At 36.4% G+C, this 24,730-nt stretch overlaps 1 protein-coding gene across 9 annotated transcripts in view; it reads right to left on the minus strand.

The window, feature by feature from the left end:
* HMBOX1 (homeobox containing 1) overlaps positions 1 to 24,730 on the minus strand; it is a 200,562-nt gene that overhangs the window by 67,116 nt on the left and 108,716 nt on the right. For all 9 annotated transcript variants that reach the window (XM_043891135.1, XM_043891134.1, XM_043891133.1 and 6 more), the window contains exon 5: positions 9,524 to 9,634. In XM_043891135.1, the coding sequence (XP_043747070.1) occupies positions 9,524 to 9,634 (111 nt within the window). The remainder of the gene's footprint in view (positions 1 to 9,523; positions 9,635 to 24,730) is intronic.

Raw genomic sequence — 24,730 nt, forward strand, 5'->3', positions numbered from 1 at the left:
AACATGTCATGAAGTGATGGCATGCCACTTGTGGGGGATTAGACTACAGAATACACTGTGGTGTCTGTGTTGTTGTCCTGGCTCTCAGATCACTTGCTCAGGGGGAAACTGGTGGCCATGTAGTAAGAATACTCAGGAAGCCAATGTGAGGTCCATGCGGAGGACCTGGACTCTCTAGCCAACAGGCTGTAAGGAACTGGAGCCTGCAGGGCTCACAGGAGTGACCTCAGAAGTAGCCTGTCTGTGCCAACAGCTCGACTACAGCCTCACAAGCAACTCCTGAATTCCCAATCCACAGAAATTGTAAGATAATCCATGCTTGATGTTTTCAGCTGCTAAACTGTGGGGGTAATTTGTTACACAATAAGATAGAACTAATAGAAGACACCACAACCATCTCCAGTTATTTCCCCAATTTTCTCCAACACATTGGGTATTGTGTTACTAATCATTCACATTTATAAATCTGGCAGGCAAAAAAAATTCTAATAAAAAGATTTCACTATTAGTAAGAATGAGCATCTATCCCTATTTTCTGAGAACTATGTAATGTATCTTCTCTTGGGAACGTGTAGCTTTTGTCCTTCTTTCATGTTACTCCTCTCGCTGGCGTACAGACGCCACACTGGCTGCCAGTCACACAGACGGTGACTGTTTTTCCAGTTTGTCTTCCGACTTCCTGTTTATGCTGTGGTCTGTGATCTTCATTTTTGTATAGTCAGGTCTGTTCATCTGCTCCTTTATGGTCTTGCATCTTGAATTACTCAGAATATTTTTTTAGTTTTCACTTTTGTTTGCATTCTTAATATAATACATGATTTCCTGTTATGTGTGATGTAAATATTTGACTTCTTCCTCAAATGGGCAAATATGTCACCTACAGAAAATATTATCGACTGATAGCTTAAAAGGTGTGGCGCAGTCTGGCCTTTTGCCACAGTTTAAATAAAAGTTTTACTGGCACACATCTACATTTCTTCATTTACATATTGCCTCTTTTTTTGGTACTCTAATGGCAGAGCTGAGTAAGTGTGACAGAGACCACACAGCTTGCAAAGCCTAAAATATTTACTATCTGCCCTTTACAGGGAGAGTTTGCTGATCCCTGATTTAAAAAATTCCTGGCCCACACACTATGAAACTCTAAATTGAAACCTTTCTTTAGATAGCTCAAGAAAGAGGGCTCTGTACTGCCAAAATAACTTGGCAATTAGGTCTGGGCCCAAAATCAAAATTAACAAAGTTTAGGTATAAAAAGGGAATTATGGGGCTAGAGAGTTTCAGAATCCTTGTTTTGGTATTCTTCTGAATGCAAGCAGGATTTACAGTATAATGAGGGCTCTGGAGTCTAAGTTAGAATATACAAACTTTATTCTACAGCCACGATTCTACAGTCCATGGTTGAGTAAGACAGAAGTAGAAATGATCTGGGTGAGGCAGCAGGGCCCCATCCAAGGTCTGCTCTGGTAAAAGGATATAGAACTTCAGGGCTTCAGTGGGTGGAGGACAATAAATAGGTCAGTGAGTTGCAACTAGTAGGTCGTTATCTGTAAATATGGCATGCTTTCTTCAGTTCAGTTCAGTCATTCAGTTGTGTCCGACTCTTTGCAACCCCATGAATCACAGCACGCCAGGCCTCCCTGTCTATCACCAACTCCCGGAGTTTACTCCAACTCATGCCCATAGAGTCGGTGATGCCATCCAGCCATCTCATCCTCTGTCGTCCCCTTCTCCTCCTGCCCCCAATCACTCCCAGCATCACGGTTTTTTCCAATGAGTCAACTCTTCGCATGAGGTGGCCAAAGTACTGGAGTTTCAGCTTCAGCATCAGTCCTTCCAAGGAACACCCACGACTGATCTCCTTTAGGATGGACTGGTTGGATCTCCTTGCAGTCCAAGGGACTCTCAAGAGTCTTCTCCAACACCACAGTTCAAAAGCATCAATTTTTCGGCGCTCAGCTTTCTTCACAGTCCAACTCTCACATCCATACATGACCACTGGAAAAACCATAGCCTTGACAAGACGGACCTTTGTTGGCAAAGTAATGTCTCTGCTTTTTTAATATCCAAGGAGTAAGCGTCTTTTAATTTCATGGCTGCAGTCACCATCTGCAGTGATTTTGGAGCCCCAAAAAATAAAGTCTGACACTGTTTCCACTGTCTCCCCATCTATTTCCCATGAGGTGATGGAACCAGATGCCATGATCTTAGTTTTCTGAATGTTGAGCTTTAAGCCAACTTTCTCACTCTCCTCTTTCACTTTCATCAAGAGGCTTTTTAGTTCCTCTTCACTTTCTGCCATAAGGGTGGTGTCATCTGCATATCTGAGGTTATTGATATTTCTCCCAGCAATCTTTATTCCAGCTTGTGCTTCTTCCAGCCCAGCCAGGCTTCAGCAATATGTGAACCGTGAACTTCCAGATGTTCAAGCTGGTTTTAGAAAAGGCAGAGGAACCAGAGATCAAATTGCCAATATCCGCTTCATCATTGAAAAAGCAAGAGAGTTCCAGAAAAACATCTATTTCTGCTTTATTGACTACGCCAAAGCTTTCGACTGTGTGGATCACAATAAACTGTGGAAAATTCTGAAAGAGATGGGAGTACCAGACAATCCTGACCTGCCTCTTGAGAAATCTGTATGCAGGTCAGGAAGCAACAGTTAGAACCGGACATGGAACAACAGACTGGTTCCAAATAGGAAAAGGAGTACGTCAAGGCTGTCTATTGTCACCCTGCTTATTTAACTTATATGCAAAGTACATCATGAGAAATGCTGGGCTGGAAGAAGCACAAGCTGGAATCAAGATTTCAGGAGAAATATCAATAACCTCAGATACGCAGATCCCATGCTTTCTTAGAGTGAGCACAAAGGAAACAAAGAATCTTAACCAAATCATGAGACGGAAGGAATAAGCCAAGTGACAATAATGGTTCTTTCCTGATATTAAGGTTGATTGGTAATGTAACTATACTTCTTCATAATATTCTGTATTGTCCAGGTTTTCTCGAAAAAGGAAACTTAGATGAAATAAAATTGGTCAGGAAGGAAAAGGAAGGGGGAGAGAGGGAATGAGGAAGAGAAGAGAGTGAAGTAAGCAGTGGCCTGGTTACATTAAAAGAATTCAAGGATATTTATGCACAGAACCTAGAAACTGAATGATTTCAAACTTATAAACATACTTAATTTGAAACATAATATTATTACATTACTCTTGAGGGTTTTTTCTTGCTCCTTTTCCTTTGTCAGTGTAGTAGTATTTTAAACAGCACAAGAAGCATGCAGGAAATATTACAATAAACACAAATATGATCTAGAAACCTGTTCCTTTTGCTTTGGTTGAAATGGATGGAGAGCAATGAATAACCCAAGAAAGGACTCAAAATTATTGACTTTGAGAGAAAAATACAAAGATAGTAGGATGCAGGAACAATGTATAAGAAGTAAAACACAGGCATTCTGTGTTGGTTAAGGAACCCACTATTTTTTCCTTATAGGAGTGTGTTACCTGTGCTCTCTTCAGAAACTTTCTCCACATTATATCTGGGCCCCCATTAAGACAAAATTTTGTTAAGAAAATGCATATACCATCCCTGATACAAAGACTCTGACACTTTTTGTTTGTTTTCTTAAATGCTTACATTTAGAGCGGAAGAAGGGTACTTTTTCATCGTGTGATTTTCCTTAATTTTGCATTTTCCCTCAAAACATATGCAAAATTTGCAAGACAAATTCTGCAGATTTATCTAGCAAATCTAAACGAGAGAGAGAGAGAGAGAGAGAGAGAGAACTCTTTCTAAATTGCTGATAGATTTTCAACATTTTGGTAACTGTTGTCTTTGCATATGTAATTATTTTCTTGCTTCTCATGATTACTTTTGGGTGAGCCTTTGCCAATCAGCTAATAAAACAATGACTACAAGCATGTTATCACTACTCCATTCACAGATATTAGCTTCTCTATAAGTAATTTTTCATCTTCCCCACTGAGGCTCTGACACTCTGCAACAGTGAAGGGAGGAGGCATTACCTCTGATCTCCAAATTTACTTCATGTGCTTGCTGCAGAAACCTCTTGGCAAACTTTATTTAATTGTTTAATTTAGAAATATGCAGAATCACAGCCATGAGCCAAGAAGAACTCATCAAGCCCTGTCTGCTGCACTAATGTTTAAATTAGACAAGCAAAAGGACTGCTGAGCTTAATTTAATTAAATAAAGGGGCTTCTGATGTCAACCATGCTAAATTTCATACTCACTGCTTTAAAAATAAGCATTTTCTTGTAAATGATTTCGTAAGAAACAAGATAAAATGTATTTGATCAGTTTCCATCAGCCTATTTTATTCATATGTCTTGGCAGGCGTTGGGTTGTGCTGGGAAATTCTGATGATTAGTCTGTTTATCAGAGAACTACACTATATCTGTACGATTATCAGTAAAAAATAAATATCCACTCTATTATTTTTCTTGCTGAGCCCACTAAAAGAGACTTAAAAAAAAAAAAAAAAAAAGGAACTATTCAAATGGATCCAGAGTGAAGAGGTTGAAAAGAGAGAACTTCAATAAGGTATACAGAGAGAAATGCTCTGAGCCTAGGAATAAAGGCACAGAATGTACAATTTTTTTTTTTTTTTGGTTGTTTTTCTAAATGCCTAAATTTAGAGGGGAGAAAGGGGCACTTTTTCACTGTGATTTTCCTTAATTTTTCATTTTTTCTCAGAATATATGCAAAGGGTTAATACCATTTACATTTCTTCTGATAAGCTATCTGTCCTGGACAGAGAAACAATATGAAATAAAAGATGAAGAAAAATCACTGACATTGTATTTTTTAACTGCCTCTCAAAATAGGTCTGAACTATGTGAACCTAGGTTCTTCAGTTTTTTATATCTTGAAAGCTATATACAGGTAGATAATTTTCTTTTTTTGCCTCTCCCCCTTCCTCTCTTCTTCTCAATGTGTTTTTGGAATATATAACCCAAGTACATGGCACAAAATTCACAAAGACACAAAAAAGGTCCATAACTAACGTCCCTGCCACTCCTGGCCTCCTCTTCTCTCAGTTCCCCTCCACAGAGTCTTTCTTATCAGTTCCTAATATACCTTCCCAGAGATGTTCCATATTTATGTAACTACATACTTATGTGTGTGTATCCCCCTATATAAATAGAAATATACTATATCATTAGCCTACTTTACTCACTTACAAATTTGATATTACCACACATAAATTCAATTCTTGTAAAGTCACCTTTAAAAAATAGCTACATAGCCTCCACAGTATTCCATTGTAGGAACATATCATCATTTATTTAACCACTTCTCGACTGAGATACATTTAGTTGTATTCTAATCACCTCTGCAATGACTTGTAAAGAAGATTCTGATGTATTATAGGCAACTACTGACTAAACAGTAGATAAGCTATTCTTAGATGCTAATGTAATTTTGGCTAATAGTTCCAAAGTGTCCATGAAACAAGAATACAATTCTTTAGCTAAAACCAAAGGTTATTTTAAGGTCAATAAAAGTGAATTTATCTAGAAAAAATTCTGTACCATATTAGTTCTTTTAATCAAGGTTAAAGTACAAAGAAAACCTTTTAAAAAATTAAATTTCAACTGATAATATCCAATTACTGTTGATGCAATGAAAATGACCAACTGATAATCACTAACTTACCCTTCTCCCTTCAGCTAACTTTAAATTACATCCTACAGAAAAGACTAGAAAGTTAGAAAGAACTCAGAACTAGAATGGATCTGTGTGCGTTAGTCGCTCAGTCGTGTCCAACTCTTTGCAACCCCGTGGACTACAAGCTCACCAGGCTCCTCTGTCCATGGGATTTTCCAGGCAAGAATACTGGATTGTGTTACCATTTCCTTCTCCAGCAGATCTTTCCAACCAAGCAATCAAACTCAGGTCTCCTGCATTGAAGGCAGATCCTTTACTCTCTGAGCCACCGGGGAAGCCACCAGAATGGATCTGATTCTCAAATTAAAAATAGGAAGCCTTTAAAAAGGGGACAGTGGGTAATGTAACTTCACTGAACAGCAAATGCATATAATTAGAGGAACTTATTCTTAAAGGGAGACTCTCTATCCTTAAAATAACACCTGCTAATCAACATTTGGATGAGTGCTGTTAGCCCTTTCCCATTTTTCCTGTTGAAACTGAATTTCAATAGTAGAATTCCACAACTGACAGTGCTATCTTGATCAGCTACAACAATGCTGACATGATAATCTGCTTTCCTGTTTCTAGGGAATTCCTTTTCCTGGTATCCAAGTCCCTGTCTGAGACTAAAGTCCAGCCCTGAAAGCCAGTGTGGGAATTTACCTTTATCAGCCATGATTAGATTATATGTCAAACACTGATCTAAGTGCCAAACATAAGAGACAAAAATCCCTTCTCTTATGGAGGCTGATTTCCTGACAGAGCTGACTAGTGTTTGTCCTCCAAATTCTTCACTGCTCTGCTATATACATTCTGGAACATGAATAATCCCTCTGATATTCCCCCTGGTAGCCAATTGCTGGCATATGACCAGGTTTATGAAACCCCTGGACACAGTTCCTTACTTACCTTGCCTAACCCTTGCTATCACAGTGTAAGCTGCTGTATTCAACAGATCAAGTGCCATGCTGTTGTTCCTCTCCATCTGATTTGCTGTGCTGTGGATCATGGAAGAAGTCAGCTCTTTGGGAAGACTGTTTAGAGCTCAGATTGAAGTATGGCCTCAACATGAATCTTTAGATTGCCCTGTCCTATATGGTAGCCACTAGCCACACCTGACTACTGAGCACGTGAAGTACGGCAGGTGCTTCAAGTGTAAAATACACACTGGATTTCAAAGCAAAATAAAGAGAGAGAGAGAAAGAGAGAGAGAAAAGAAAGAAAAAGGAAGTACAGAAGGTGGGAGAGAGATCTCAGTAACTTTTTAAAGGGTTGATTAAATGTTGAAGTGATAACACAAATATAAATATATTATCAAAATTAATTCTAGCAATTTCGTCTTTCTAAAATGTGGCTATTGACAATTAAAAATTATATACATCATTTGCATTGTATTTTTTTCTAAACTGTGCTGTTTTAGAATTGTAACTAATGGCAGCAACAACAAAGTCATTATTTTGAGAGGATTGCCTGCATATCTAGATGTCGCTAGGAAAAAAACTAAAGATGAAAATTCCTCTTTATAGAAAAACTGCCAGCTAATAAATAGTGGAGGAGTGCTAGATTACATCATCACCATTTTACAACCCTCTATCAGAATAACTGATTCAGGTGAGCATCATCAATGGATGCTAAGACCATTGGCAAAATGGTTGTTACAAAAAAGGCTATTTATCCAGTGTCAAAATAATTCCCGAGAGATTATTCACAACCTGCAAAAACAGGATCCAGTGGCCACCACTTTATTTATTTATTTATTTTTTTGTGGCCACCACTTTAACAAATAATCAAACTTAGCAAATGAGCAGTGCTACAAACTGACTTTTACACGCCTCTTGACATGTGGTAACATGAGGTAAAATTATCTACAAAGCATTTGCCCTAATATTTTATTGTGAAAATTTTCAAAAATATAGCAATGATGAAAGAATTTTATAGTGAATATCTGTACCTATACCCCCTAATATTTTACTATACCTAGTTTATCACATATTCATTTTATCCTCATGTGTTTCAAAGTTAATTAAGGCCATCAGTAAATGTCCTCCTTTAAACGATCTTTGAATTACTCTTGCCAAACATATTTAAGCTGAATCTAACCAAGCTTCCAATCCTAACTTTCAGTTTAGGTGAAATACACAGGCTACAGAAAAACAACTTAGTTCACACTAAGAGGAAAAAGGAAAGCCCAGAATGTAGGACGCTTTGTAAGATTAGATGGTTTAAAAAATTTACGCGATCAAAGAAAAATTTTAAGTGACTAGATTTAAGAGTCTAAACAGACATAACAAATTCCAGTTTGTCAACCTAAATAACATTTAATTTTAAAAAAAGCTAATAAATCAAGGGTATGGGATTAACAGATACAAGCTACTACACATAAAATATATAAGCAACAAGGATTTACTGTACAGCACAGGGAACTACAGTCGGTATAATAACCTTTAATGGAAAATAATCTGAAACATATATATAATTGAATCACTTTGCTGTACACTTGAAACTTAACACAATATTATAAATCAACTACACACCAATTAAAAATTCAAAAAGAAGCTACAAAAAACATTCCTTCAACAACTAAAGAAATGTGAATATGGACTGGATATTAGCTGATATTAAGGAATTATGATTAATTTTCTTAAATGTGATAGTAGGGGCTGTAGTTATCACTGTCCTTTTTTTAAGCAGACAAATGCTAAAGAGAGAGAAAGAATGTGTTTGTATATAACCATACATTTAAGATTATTTTATAGGTATAACACAAACACAGCAAATTGTGAACAATCACTGTATCTAAGAGGAGGGTAAACAGGTGTTAAGTGTGCTAGTTTTTCAACTTTTTTGTACATCTGTAACATTTCAGTATAAAAAATGGGGGGCTGGTTAGTTTAAAAAATTCATTGGGGAGAGTATGCTGTTCTCTTTTGTCTGCTCAAGGCTTTCAAATAAAAAGTGATCTTTGAAAAACAAGGCTTACCACAGACACACGCACACAAACAAGTCTCCATAACACTATTTCCACCTCGAGCCAATGCTATTATTAGTTAAGAGTCTTCAATACACAATATTTGGATTGATAGTTTAGTCTGTAAGCAAAGGTTTTAATGCTACAGTGTTACAGAAGAAGCTCAGTCACAAGGTTAAACTTGAGACCGACCTCACTGCAACCAGTCTTTGTAATGTGTAGACTGAAACAGTCTGTCAAAAACTTCAGATTTTACTTTATATATCACCTGTTAAAAGTATCCTGCAATAGATCTTGCATATCCTGGTAACTTCTGGCACAAAGGTTTCTGTGATCTTTTCCCTTAAGATTTCATTCTATTCGAAGCCCTGAAGTCAAAGGGGCAGCTCACTCTAATGTCCAAAGACACATTCATTACCCACAATTAGAACTAGAAACAGAAAATTATTAGCAGAAACCACTGGATATGGTATACTGTGAACAAAATAAAAATATTAAACAAGATTTACAAACACACATAAAACTAGGTATGAAATACTGTATGTACCTTTAGTTGAGGGGGGAAATAAAACTGACCACTGACAATCATGACCATTCTTTCCAATTATGGTTAGAAATGTCATACAACCTGGAAACAGAGGGGCACCTTGGAGGAAGCAGTGAAGATGACTAGATAGTGCTGAACACGAAACTAAAAACTGGTATAATAAACAGGGCTTAGGTTTTACAGTTAAAGAGCGTTCTCTGACATAAAGGAGCAACAGCAGCATATGAAACTACCTTGGGGAAGACAAATCAGCACACACATTCAATAAAGTAATTAATTAATTATACTTGTCCTGTTTCAAAGGCAATTAAAAAAAGGAAAAATTTTTTTACCAGGGTTTGTCTTTTCAAGTTGATACCATCGGTAAAATGCTCTTTTCTTCTGTTCACTCAGGTCTGATCCCTGCTGCAATAACCAGTGAGAGATCCGGCTCTGGCTGATACCTATGGAGAAAGAGAAACAGCTGCTGTGGGTGCTGCAATGACAGGGAAGTTAATGAGGGGTCTGCTGGTACTAGGTTACTGGGAACTTTACTCTCTCACTCTACAAGGAAGCTGCAACTTGAGCAAGGCTTTTAATACTGGGCTTCTTTGTAAAAGCTGACTGCAAGGATAGATTCAGAAATGATCTATTAGAGGTCAAAGCATTTTATTTACCAAGACTTCAAAATGCTTTCTAAATTCATCTCTAAACCAGGTCCCGAATATGAGATAAAGTCAGAAGTTGATTCAATTTGTGCTCCTTCAACCACCGTCACCACCTCCACCCCAATCTTGATTTATGACATTAGAACTTTTACCAGGTATTTAGAAGGAAAAAAATCAAGACAACACATTATTGATACTGATAAAAAGATTTAGGGGCTGAGAAAGGAGAGGTCATTGAAAATACTCTCTTCAATAAGGTTTAAGGGTTCTGGATTATGTTAACTCATTTAGGCTAGCTCGCTTGTTGATTTATTTTCAGGCTTGTTAGTACAGATAACTAACAACTGGAAGATTTACGGCTATGTACAATGGCACCTCTTAAAAAAATCCCAAGAAGTAAAGATGCTCCTTTAACAGACTTATCCAAACATTGCACAGAATATAAAGCAGTAGTTTTAAGCTATCACTAAGAAGTTCTTGACAGCAATTAATAATAAATGTGAAACACCTCCACTTGAGAGTAAAAAGCATGTCTAAAACTTACTAGGAAGAGAATAACATGCCCCTTCTGGTCATTATAGCTATTCCAAAAATGAATAATTCAACATACAACTGACAAAAGCAAAGAATAGGAAATATAAAACTGTCTTACATGCCCATAAGGCACTTTCCAAAAGACCATTCAGCAACCATAGAGGGTTAACAGTATCTAAACTCTCACAAGGAATTACTTATGGTAACTGGATAGTACTGAATACCACCTGTGAAAACACCTGTTTAAAGTTATACTGCACAATAGGAAGAGTGGTTATCATGAAGTAATCACACGCCCAACATGAGAAGAAGCAGGAGGTCTAGTGATCACATTGAACTCATAGAAAGAAGTCCCTAGAGTAGAGTTCTGTACTTGTAAAACTCCACATTAAAAGAAAATTTGAGTCAATGAGGGAGGGGAGTTTTGTTAAGGTTGGGCTGAAGCATGGTTCTCTGATAGGAAACACCTTTCATTTTCAAAGGATGAAATTCAGTTTTCCAAAAACAAAGGGATTATGTTCTCAGATCATTCTCACAGCAGTTTTCCAATGGGTTGAAGATCTATGTCATGCAGGTGCTGGCAGCTATCACTGTATGCTTGTTCTAGGAGAATGTAAATTATTCAGTATAATTAAACTGGCTGTGTTTACCAGTGCTTTCACTGAAAGTCTGGTTTCAGGCATTACACTATTTTTTTTACGTGACTTTTTAACAAGAGTGAAGAAAACAACCATTTTCCACCATGAAATTAAAATTGATTTTCATGTCAACAAAATGAAACTATTTTACAAGGATTCTTACACTGGCGTCATACTACTCAAAAACAGAGGGAATCTGAGGAAAATCTGTTAAGAAAAAAAACAAAGACTATATTGGTTCTGGTACCTACAGTAGTACATCTTCCTCAAACAGTCAGATCACACACAGCACAAACCACAGCTGACTAGACATCAGAGCTGCTCAAGCTCTGGCTCTGCTGTAGCAAGGGGACAGGGCAAGACCAGGGCAAGACCCCAGCAAATGGACAGTGAATTACGGCATATTCATGTAATAAAACCCTGGGCAGAATTTTAAACTAATGCTCTAAAACAGCCAGAGACAAACAACAGAAAACCAAAACCAACCAAACAAAAAGCCATCACCTCCAAGTGTTGGCAGGGAATGGAGTACAGAACACTTTCATATAGCTGATGGAAGGGTAACATATCAGGGCCACTTTGGGTAAGAACTGAGTTTATCTACTAAATTGCTAGATATACTAGATCTACTAAAAAGGTCTATTAGATTTACTAAATTTACTAGAATCTACTAAAGCTGAACATATATGATCCAGCAGTCATTCCCACAGAAATGTGTACATACCCAAAAGAATGTGTTCAAAAACACATACAGGAAGGCTTTTATGAGCATTTTCTATCATAGTCCCTAGTTTAAAAAAACTCAAAATACCCAATCACAGGAAAATGCACAAACTGTGGTATTTTTGTATTCTACCATACACTACTACAGACTGTTACCTGTTGCTGTTGTTTAGTCACCCAGTCACTGTCTGACTCTTTGTGACCCCGCAGACTGTAGCCTGCTAGGCTTCTCTGTCCATGGGATTTCCCAGGCAAAAGCACTGGAGTGGGTTGTCATTTCCTTCTCCAGAGGATCTTCCTGACCCAGGAATTGAACCCACATCTCCTGCACTGGCAGGTGGATTCTTTACCACTGAGCCACCACAGACTACTACACCAAGCAGAAAAAGGGTAAGCTACTGTCATATGCAATCACATGGATAAACCTCACAGAAATAATGTTGGCCAAATATAGTCAGGCATACACATAAAGAGTCATGCACAATACTGTATGATTCAATTTACGTAAAGTTTAAAAACAGACCCAGTTTATCTATACGTATGATGATCAGAATGGCGCTTAACTGTGATTAGGAGGGAAGTTAATGACTGAAGGCAGGATGAGAAAGACCACCACAGTCACCAGCACTGTTCTTGAACTTAATCTGGATGGTGGCTGCATGTGTGTCTTCACTTTGTAAAAGTCGTTAAACAGGGTACTTTTCTCTTTACATTGTATTTCAATAAAAAAAATTTTTTTTCCCAAAAAAGTTTTAAAAATTCTATGTAGCGCTAAAAAAAATGAAGTATGTATCAATATGGAAAGATGTCCATGATACATGGAAAAGTACATAGTTTAATGAATACATTTACTTTTATATAATCTATGTTGTTTTATACAGTAACAAAAGCTCATATATAGCCAATCCCTCCTAATCACAGTTAAGCACCATTCTGATCATCATAGCCAAAGATACACTATATGAATATACAGTGGTGGACTCTCCCTCCATTGTGCATCTCTATACTGTTTTCTTACTGTCTACAAATATTTATTAATTTTATTTTTATCCTTTCCCTTTAAACACAACACACTTTATTGGTTGCTTTATAAACACTATAATTAAGTTAAACAAAATATAAGTGCAAAAAGAAGTTAATTTCACCCTTCCCTGGCCAATTCCATTCTGGGGTAAGCAATGTTAACTGTTAATATATGTTGTTTTGCAATTCTATGTGCAATAATTAATTTAATAAAACAGAGAGAGAAGTTAATAAAGAATAGCCTCCTGTCCAGTCTTTTGTGAGAGGAAGAAATAAACAAGGAACTTCTTCTTGTAAACTTAATCTCAGTTTTTATAAGAAAACAAAGTAATAAATCAGGTAGCTTTTTCCAGAAAAGGCACTATAAAACTAGAGCATCTACAATAATACATTTTACAATGATATTTTTTAGTTAGCAACTTCTTCTGGGGCTGTTCCATGTCTTTTGAACTCCAACTGAGCTAGGTGTCAAAAGGCCCTGCAGCTTCTCTTTACTGGGAGAAAATTCTCCTAATTCCCTTTACCACTGTTTCCACTGCTGAAAACAATGTCATTCTCTGAAAGTTTTACCTCCTCAAAATCTCTTTTTTACCTTTCACAGGGCAGACGAAAAGAGAAATTTACATATAACCTTCATATACCGCGAATCTAAAACTAACCCCTGATTAATTTCTTTCCAATAAGTAAGTGATCACATTGTGTTCAAAGGATGAAAAAGCCTCCCTGCCCATCTCATTCATATTCCTTTCTGAGCTTCAGCTCTCTCATGCTCCTTCCAGTTCCTCAAATACCATGTTCCCTTCCACTAGAGGGCTCTCCACCACAACCCATTCTTGTCCAACTCCCCAGTACTACAAATTTCAGTGTTTCTTCTTCCTCCAACTTCCTGTGGCATGTGACACTCACATCATCTTCACGCTTGGAATGCTGGATACAAACCTCAACACAACTTTTTAGCCAACTTCAGGGATTGCTGTGTTATCTCCTTTCATGTTAGTGCCCCAAGATTCCATGTTTAAGCATCTTTTCTCACTCTACACTCTCTTCTTTTGGTCATCTCAACTACCAACAATCATGGTTTAAAGCATCTAAATACCAGTGACTTCTAGCTGCTGCTGCTGCTAAGTCACGTCAGTCGCAACTGGAGCACCAGACTATTCCTTTCAAACCATCTGCTAGATAGCATCATGAGAATTTCCCACAGGCCTTCAACACAGTCAACTTGATTCATTAGCCTCCTCCTTTAAATCTGCTTTTCTTCCTGTGTCCTCCATCTCAATCTTATCTTACATTCTACTCATTCTCTGAACTTTCACATGCTTACTAAATACAACCCTTTCTCTTCCAAAAACTCTGTTTTTCCAGCCCTCATTCCTGCAGTTTGGAATCTCAGCCTCCTTTGCCTAGATAATGGAAATAGCTTTGATGAAAATGACAAGTCATCTAAGATACATAAAATGAAAAATCCTCAGGTTCAGATCCTTTTTAATTAGAAAAAGTGAAATGTGCTTCATGCAGTTTTCTACTTGAGAGCTACAGTCATTTCTGCAACTCACCTTCCACACTGTGAGAGATATGTCTCAAAGTTATTAAGTTAGAACACATGCATCCATTCCCCATAAAAATAATTCACAAACTCAGAGAAAAAAAGTCCTTCCTCTATCTTTAACCCTTCTCTCATTCCTTAAAGGTATCCTTGTTTATTTGGTGTGAATCTTTCCAATTTCCTTCCTATGCATTTAGTACACAAGCATGTACATTTATGGGCTCCCCTGGCAGCTCAGACAGCAAAGAATCTGCCTGTAATGCAGGAGTCATGGGTTTGATCCCTAGGTTTGGAAGATGCTCTGGAGAAGGGCATTACCGACTCCAGTAATCTTGCCTAGAGAATCCCAAGGACAGAGGAGCCTGGCGGGCAGTTCATGGGGTGCAAAGAAACATACATGACTGAGTGACTATCACTTTTACATATACACATCTAGGTTTATTCTTTTTTAAACACACATTTGGAGTTATTCCATAAGTAGTAAGTAACAATGTTTCTCACATCTTAAAATTTTCTCATGTAGCACACTATGAATCTTCATCATTCTAAGCTACATGGTATTTTACAGCAGAAATACACCATAATCCACTTAAACACTGACCTATTTTTAGACATTTCAACTGTTGCTAACATTTTATGATTATAAATGATGCAATGAACACTCTATGCCTATCTTTGTGTATGTAGATAAATATTTTAGGGCCAATTTACAGGAATGGAATTTGATTTGTAGCATATGAGTAGCATTTAACTTTGTGACAGATACTACCAAATTGTCCCCTGAAGAAGACTGTACCCAATTTTATATTCTAACCAACATGGATGAGCATTTTTCCCTACATCCTCACCATTACTGAAAATTATAAAATTTATTTTTGAAGTCTGACTTGTAAATATTAACACATGCTCATTACAAAAAGAATTCTAAGCGATTCAAAGGAGAGTCAAAAACCTAGGAGGATAGCTAATAAAAGCAATTTATCCAAATTTTTACCACTTAGAAACAACTACACTCATTACAAGATCACTCCAAGCATATGTGGACACCAAATAGGCAGAAATAATTACTAAAATGAGATACTACTATATACTGAATTTTAAAATGTAAAAACATCAAATTAGTTTGATTTGATTCTAATACAAGAAAAAAAATTCAAATACACTAGAGAGAAGTGTTAGTTGCTCAGTCATGTCCAACTCTTTGCAACCCCATGAACTGTAGTTCGCCAGGCTCCTCCGTCCATGGGAATTCTCCAGGCAAGAATACTGGAGTGTGTTGCCATTTCCTTCTCCAGGGGAACTTCCTGATCAAACCTAGGTCTCCTGCATTACAGGCAGATTCTTTACTGTCTGAGCCACGGGAGGGAAGCCTGAGATAAAGATCTACTCAAATTTAGCAAATGCTTCTCTAAGGGAAATGGGGTTCCTAAGAGTGCAATAAAACAAACAAACAAACAAAAAAGGATCACATAAAAACATTAGGAGGCTGGAAACAGTTTTCTAACTCATGGGCAGTATCTAGTGGCTCCTGGCTAAAAAAGCTAAGGAAATTAGCTGACTGTGATAGCTAGGCTCCAAGATAACTCCTAATGATTCTCTCAGTGTTCCTACCTTTATGTAATCCCCTCCAACACTGCTTCGGGGCTGGTCTGTGCAACCAGCAGAATATGGTGACTTATAAGGCTAAGTCATGAAAGGTTACTGTTTTGCTCTCTCAATAGTTGGTTCTGAGAAAAGCTAGCTGCCACACTTTCAGCCCTAGAAGAAATCCATGTGGCAAAGAACTGAAGAGTTTCACTAACAGCTATGCAGGTGAGCCCTCTTAGAAGTCATTCCCTAGCATTAGCTAAGCTGCTGATTACTGTGGCCTCCTGAGACACCCTGAACCAGAACGACCTAAGCTGCTTCTGGAATCTTGATCTGTAAAGCCTGAGCTTAAAAATTTAGGTCCTTTCAAGTTGCTAAGGTCAATGTAATCTTTTCAGTAGCAATAGATAACTAATACACATACATTATAATACACTTTCCTCATTTCCCTCTCCAGACTGTACATCCATCTCCTATATTTGGGAGATACTTGACTATTTATTTCTGTATAGTCAACATTCTGTCTTGGACTCATAACTGCCATAGCTGTTTACTCACAGTTGAATATTTAAATGAATTCAGGGTTTATCATACAGTTTCCCAGTGTTTCCATTCCTAAGCTCTGTACTTTTGCTTTTGTTGTTCACCTGCTAACTCACATCTCTTAGTGACCCCATGGACTGTAGCACCCCAGACTTCCTTGTCCTCCACTATCTCCCAGAGTTTGCTCAAACTCATGTCCATTGAGTCAATGATGTTACTCAACCATCGCATCCTGTTGTCCCCTTTTTAACTGAGGCATATTTTATATACAGTGAAGAGTTCAATGAGTTCTACATATGTATACACACAAGTGACCATCACTCAAATCAAGGTATAGATTTTTTTCATGCTCTCTAAAAGACTCCCCTTGTCTACTTTCCAGTTAATGCTTAAATTTTATATTTTAAACTTTTGGTTAGTAAGATTTCTTCACCAGTTTTTACCAGTATAGGTTTATTGTTGCTGCATTCCCCAGTCCTTGCATGCTTGTATGTTTGCCTTTCATGTTTATACTTTAAGGAAAACACTACAAGGCAATTTTAGGGGGGAGTGTTACACTTTCCTTTAAAATGTTAAATGCCTGTAATGTCAGTGGGTAGCAGAGTAAGGCCTTCTGGATAGCTTAGTACCCCCAAAATGCAATGACAGCAAAAGCTGCTCTATCATAAAAGTACTGACTGAAGTTGTCAAAATCAACTTTTTCAGAAATCTGGAAATTAACCAAAGGTGTACAAGTATTCAAAAGAAAAGCTAAATTTTAGTAAGGCCAGCCATATGAGATTTTAATTTGACCTACACTCATTCCCATATCAGCATCGCAATCACAGTGAATAGCAAGAGTGCTCTACTAGCCACTGGAGAGGGAAAAACATGTTTGGAGTTCCCCAAAACACCACTCTAAGAAAACTGTCATTATTTCACCTGTTTCACAACTTCCGGGAAACTCCCATTTGCAAAGCTTATTCTTATTTGACCTTATCCAGACCTCACTCAGTGTGAATAGCCTTTTCCCTGGGAGGGGAGAAGGAAGGGAAGTGGTTTGTAGAAAACAATCAGTGGTAATCATTTAACATTGCAGGTGCCTGAAGTGATGACGCTAACAGTTGGGGCAAACAAAGAACTGAACAAAATATTTAAAAAGCTGAGGAATTCTTAAGATGTCTATGAGGGTCTTTGAAAAACTCTGACATATTTCTAGGAATCTACAAGGCCAGGTACATGTACAAGGCTATACACATGTCTAGGTCTACGTGCATGACCAGGGCAATACGCATCACAGGAAAGAACTATGAAGCTCTTATCTCTGGCTGACTTTGAGACATCGTACAAACAGAAAGTGAAGGGTAAGGTAGAATTATAAATTGTCTGCCTGAGCATTAAAGGAATGTTTCAATATATATACAGAGTCCCTCAGCAAAGTTGGAAAATTTATTGCTTGTAAGCATTTAAAGAAATCTCTATCCAATAATTAGCTGATTACTAAGCTAACAAGGAAGAGACTTCAGAAACCACGTACCACAAAGAATACTGAATTTACAGGATTAGATCAGGAAAGTCCCTAAACAAAGAGCAACAAGAACAAACAATTATAAATCAAGGGGTAGGGAGGAATCTGATTTCAAGAGTTTCCACATTAAACTGCCAGTTTAAAAAAAAAAAGAAAAGCTTATGAACCATGCAAGGAAACAATAAAGTATGACATACACAGTAGAAGAAGCAGTCACTAAGAAATGTCTTTGAGGAAACCCAGATGTTAGACTTACTAGACAAAGATTTCAATCAGGTAATTTTAAAAACTAAAAAACAAAAAACAACTGCAGAACTAAATGAAAGTATGAGAAAAATGCACCATTGAACAGAGTATCAACAAAGTGGCAGGGATTACAAGAAAGAATCAAACAAATTCTGGAGTTGAAAAGTACAATAAGTCAAATGAAAAAAATTACTAAAGAAACTCAACATCAGATGTTAACTAGCAAAAGAAATATTCAGAAAACATGAAGATAGGTTGATTGAGATGAACTCTTATGAGAAAGAGAAATAAAAAATGAGGAAAATACAGTAGGGTATCAAAAACCTGTGGGACACCACCATGTATACCAACATATACATAATGGGATTCCCAGGATGAAGACAGAGAAAAGTTAAAGAAAAAAAAGAAACAAAGAATATTTGAAATGGTCATAAAATTCAAAAACTTAATGAAAAACAACCTACACATTCAAGAAGCTCAACAAAGTGCAAGTAGGTAGCATTTCAGGAGGGCTTCAAACAGCTCTGGACTTTTATGCTTGGTGCAGAAAGAATTCAGCAAGAGGCAAAGTGATAAATAAGTGACTTATTGTAGTAGGATGTTTGTGAGTCTTAAAATCAGGTGGGCGAGAGGGTGCTGCACTCTGGGAACTTAGTGGGCTACAGTTTTATAATCAAAGGAAAAGTGGGGAGGGGGAAAAGACAATTTTCTTCCTCATTCTTAAGTAGATGTCATGCTTACATCATCAATTCCTTCTCCAGATTGGGGAGGGGCATTTTTTTTCTCCCTACATGGTCAAGCCAGGACTGTCATGGCACTATAGAACAATTATTTCAGGTGTCAGTACAATAAAAGTCTTTCACTTTGAAAGGTCACCTTTTCATAAATTATTGTTTTCATGTGTGCAGAGAGCATGTCCTAGGGATCATTAACTTACTGAGCTCACTGGGCAGGATGTGGATCTCATGCCACCATTGTTTTACTGTTTAGGGGCACGTCTCATGCTTCTGTTACGTGGTTTTATTGCTCAGCAAGCCTGTCTGGTTTTGTGGTTAAGCAAACCTACTTTCTTGAGTGATCATTAACTTACTGGGGTCTCCTATATTTTTTTCTACTTACAATCCCTTAGTGAGATTAACTATTTAATCATCTACTTTGATCTTTTGCTCTACGTCTATCAGTCTAGGTACATTATAAATTGCTGAAAACCACAGTCAAAGAAAATTTGAAAGCAGCAAGAAAGAAGGGACTTATTACGTACAAGGAATGCTCAGTAAGTTACTCACTGCAGATGGTAACTATACTTATTGTAATAACTAATTTGCAATGCATATAAATACTGATCTATTATGCTGCAAATCAGAAATTAATATATTGGATTTCCCAGGTGGCACCAGTGGTGAAGAACCTGCCTGCCAATGCAGGAGACACAGAGATGTGGGTTTGATCCCTGGGTAGGAAGGATCCCTTGGAGTAGAAAATAGCAACCCACTCCAGTATTCTTGTCTGAAAAATTCCATGGTCAGAGAAACCTGGCCATGGGGTTGTAAGAAGTTGGACATGATTAAGCACACAAGCAAGAGAGGTAGAGATGTTAATTATATTTCAACAAAAATAAAAATAAAAAGATCAACGGCTGATTTCTCATCAGAAACCATGAAGAATGATATATTCAAAGTGCTGAAGGAAAAAAAAAAAGACCAATTAATAAGTACTCTATATCAAGCAAAACTATCCTTCCAAAGCAAAGGAAACACTGAGACACTGCCCAATGAACAAAACCAGAGACTCCTGTATGGCCAGAAGACCTGTCATACAAGAAATACTAAAGAGTGTTCTTTGAACAGAAACAAAAGGATACTAAACAGTAATTCAAATATAGTATTGCATAGGAACTTGGAATGTAAGGTTCATAAATCATGGTAAGCTGGATGTGGTCAAGCAGGAGATGGCAAGAGCAAACATCTTAGGAATCACAGAATTCAAATACACATGAAGAAACAAAGAGTGCCAACGAAAGTAACTACGCAGGTAAGTATAAAAGACAGTATAAATGTATTTTTTCTAACTTATTTTTTCCCAAGTTGAATTAAAAGAAAAGTGGATAATGCAATAATTATAAATCTAAGTTGATGGGCACAAAATGTATAAGCACATAAACTGAATGGCAATCCTGGCACAAAGCTGAAGGGCGGATAGGGAATGAATCTCTAAAGGAGTAAAGTTTTCATATACTATTGAAATTAAGTTTGTATTAATCTGAACTACATTATTTTAAACTAAGATGTTTATGGTAATTTCCAGGGCAATCAATGACAACAAATTAAAAAAAAAAAAAAAAACAGCAGAAGAAAGGACAAGAGATTTCAACTGTACACTAGAAATACGTATGAAACAGAGGGAGGAAATTGAGCAACAGGGGAATAAAACAGATGCAAGACATACAGAACAAATGACAAAATGGCAGATATAAATCCTACTTGCATATCTACATTAAATTTAAATGGATTATGCACTCTTACACAAGACAGAGATGGGAAGAATGGGTTAAAAATTGATCACACTGTATACAGTTTATAAGAGATACATTTTTTTTCCATGTGCTAATCTTTTTTATTTTCAACATAGTATTTCTTTATATTCTCAGAATTGGCTTAGAAGTTCAAGCTTCATTCAATTTTTTTAATCACTATGATAATAAGCTTTATAGACTTTTAGCAGTAATACTAGATGCCAGAAAATATGGAAGAGATATATTTTTGATTCCAAGATAAAAATAGATCGGAAGTCAAAGAATGCAAAGAGATGCACCACATAAAGAGTAACCAAATAAAAACTGGAGTAGCTATACTAATGTTACACAAAACAGACTTAAAGACACAATTTGTAACAAGAGATAAAATAAGAACACTTTATAATGACATAACATGAGGAAGACATAACGAAAAAATATAAAATGTGTGAGGCAAAAACTGACAGAACTGAAGGGAGAAATAGACAATTCAACAATAATTGGAAACTTCAGTATAACATTTTCAATAATAGAACTACACAGAAGATCGACAAGAAACAGAACACTTGAACAACAATATAAACCTTTTAGACCTAACACACATCTATAGAACATTGCACTCAATAACAGCAGAATACACATTCTTCTCAAGTTAAGTGTATGTGAAATATTTTCCAGAATAGAACATTTCTGGACACAAGACAAGTGTCAACAATTTTTAAATCAAACAAAGTATGTTCTCATGTTCTCCAAACACAACAGAATGAAATTAGAAATCAATAATAGAAAAAAATTTGGGAAATTCATAAATATGTGCAAATTAAACAACACAATCCTAACCAATGAGTCAAAGAATAAGAAATCACAAGAGAATCAGAAAATACTTTGAGATGCTTAAACACACATACACACCATACCAAAATGTGTAAGATGAAGCTAAGGAAGTGCTTAGAGAGAAATTTATTGCTATAAATGCCTGTACTAAAGATGAAGAAAGATCTGAATAATCTAAGCTTTTACCTTAAAAAAATTAGAAAAAAGAAAAGCAAACTAAATCCAAGACAAGCAGAAGGGAGAAAATAATGCAGAGGAGAAACAAATGAAATAGAAAATAAAAACAGGTAGTAGAGAAGATAAATGTAATAAAAAATTGGTTCTTTCAACAGGTTAACAAAATTGAGAAATTTTTAGGTAGATTTACAAAGCAAAATGAGAAAGACTCAAATGACTAAAATCAGCAATGAAAGGACATTATTATTGACATTATAGAAATAAAAAGAACAATAAAGGAATTCTGAGAACAACTGTAAGCCAACAAATTATATACCTAGATAAAATAGATAAATTGCTAGAACCTGATTCATGAAACAGAAAATCTGAATAAGATGTACAGCAAGTAAACAAATCAGTAGCCAAAAATCTTCCCACAAAGGACAATCAAATGGTTTCACTTTTAAATTCTACCAAGTGTTTGAAAAATAATTCACACACAAACTAGCACCAACCTATTACAAAATTTCAAAAAACAGAAAAGGAGGAAACACTTCCCAACTCATTCCATGAGGTCAGTATTACTCTGATACCAAAACCAAATGAAGACTACAAATCAATGTCCCCAATGAATATGGATATACAAATCCTCAACAAAAGACCAGTAAGCTGAATCCAACAACATATAAAAATGATTATACACCATGACCAAGTAGGATTTACCTCAGGAAAGCAAAGTTCATTCAACATATGAAAATCAACCAATGCAGTATACCATATTAACAAATGATAAAACCTATGAAATTATTTTAAAAGACACAAAAAAAGCATTTCAAAAAATCCAACATCTTTTCATGATATAGAACACTCAATAAGCTGTGTTTGGGAGTAAACTTCTTACTTAACAGAGTACATCCATGAAACACCCACAGTTGATATACTTAGTGGCTGAAGACAGAGCTTCACCACTAAGGTCAGGAACAACATGAGGATGTTCACTCTTACTACTTCTCTTCAGCATAATAGAGGAGGTGCTAGCCAGGGCAATAGGGCAAGATAAAGAAATGAAAGGCATCCACATGGAAAAGGGAAAAGTAAAGCCTCCTCCACTTGCTGATGACATGATCTTGTGAAACTCTTGTGAAGAAATACACATGAATACATGCAAACAAAAACTATTAGAACTGAAGAACATATATACCAAGGCTGCAGGATACAAGATCAACATACAAAAATTAAACGCTATTTCTAGCCACTAGCAATGAACAATCCAAAAATGAAATTCAGAAAGCAATTCCACTAACAATAGCTTCAAAAACAATAAAATATTTAGGAAGAAATCTTAACAAAAGTAATGCAAGACTTGTAAAATGAAAATTACAAAATATTGTTGAAAGAAACTGAAAAATACCTAAAGAGGAACATCTCATTTTCATAGCTTGGAAGACTAAATACTGTTACAATGACAATACTTTCCAAACTGATTTACAGCTTCAGTATAACTCCTACTAAAATTTCAGCTGGCTTCTAAAGAAATTCTAAAATTCCTATGGAAATGTAAGGGACCTGGAATAGCCAAAACAATCTTTAAAAAGAAGAACAAAGTTGAAGAACTAACACTTCCCAATTTCAAACATACTGTCAAACCACAGTAATCAAGTCTGTGTGGTACTGGCATTTCCTGCATTGTAGGTAGATTCTTTACCACTGTGCCACCATGGAAGCCCGGCATGAGGAGAGACATACAGGTCAATGGAACGGAATTGAAAGTAGGGTAGCAAACCCAAACATTTATCATCAATTGATTTTTGATGAGGGTGACAAGAAAATTGAATGGGAAAAGAACAGTCTTTTCAACAAACTGTGCTGAACTAGATACCTACATACAAAAAAATATTATGCTGGGCTCCTACTTCACATTGTGTATGAAAACTAACTTAAAACGGATGAAACCTAATTAAGAGCTAAAATTATAAAACTCTTAGAAGAAAACAGACATAAATCTATGTGACTCTGAATTAGGTAAATGGTTTCTTAGCTATGACAAAACAACAACAAAAGCAATAACAACAAAAAACTGGACTTCATCAAAATTAAAGTCTTATGTACTTCAAAAGTCACTAACAAGAATGTAAAAATATTTGCAAATCCTCTATAGGACAAAGGACTTGTATCTAGAATATATAAAGAACTCTTACAATTCAATGTGAAAAAGACAAAACTCAAAACACAAGCAAAGGATTTGACTAGATACTTCTCAAAGGATATGTATAAATGGCCAAGAGGCACATGAAAGAAATGCTCAACATCAGTAATTGCTAAGAAAATACAAATCAAGACTACCAGATACCACTTCATAACCACCAGAATGACGGTAATTAAAAAGATAAGTGTCATAAAGATGTAAAACAACTGGAAGGCTCATACATTTGTGGTGGGTCTGTAAAATGGAAAAGTTTGCAGCTTTCCAAAACATCAAACATAGAATTGCCATATGACCCACAATTCCATTCTGTGTTATATTCTAAGAGAACCTGCCTACACAAAAACTAGTACATAAATGTTCATGGCAGCATTATGCACAATAGCCAAAAAGTGAAAATAATCCAACTGTCCCACAACTGATGAATAAATAAAAGGTGGATCATATAAAAGAAAATCATTCAGCTCTTAAAAGGAATGAAGTGCTGATACATTCTACAACATGGATCAACCTTGAAAACAGTGAAGGCAGACACAAAGGCTTATGTAATGTATGAGTCTATTTTATGAAATACCCAGAATTCTGTCTACAGGTAAATCTATAGAGACAGAAAATAACTTAGTGATTGCCAGGAGCTGGGGGAATAAGGGACTAAGGAATGTTTGCTTACAGATATAGGGTTTCTATGTTGAACAAGTTTATGTAGGAATACTCCCATGACTCCTGTTGCCTCACCCCTCTAGAACTGTTACCTTTAAACAAAGATCAGGCATCAATCATTCATAACTAAAATACTTTCAGGGCAACTTGTTACCTTACCCAGGATGGAGGAGGCATGTG

Source organism: Cervus elaphus, chromosome 29 (genome assembly GCF_910594005.1).
Source record: "Cervus elaphus chromosome 29, mCerEla1.1, whole genome shotgun sequence".
Taxonomy (NCBI): Eukaryota; Metazoa; Chordata; class Mammalia; order Artiodactyla; family Cervidae; genus Cervus; species Cervus elaphus.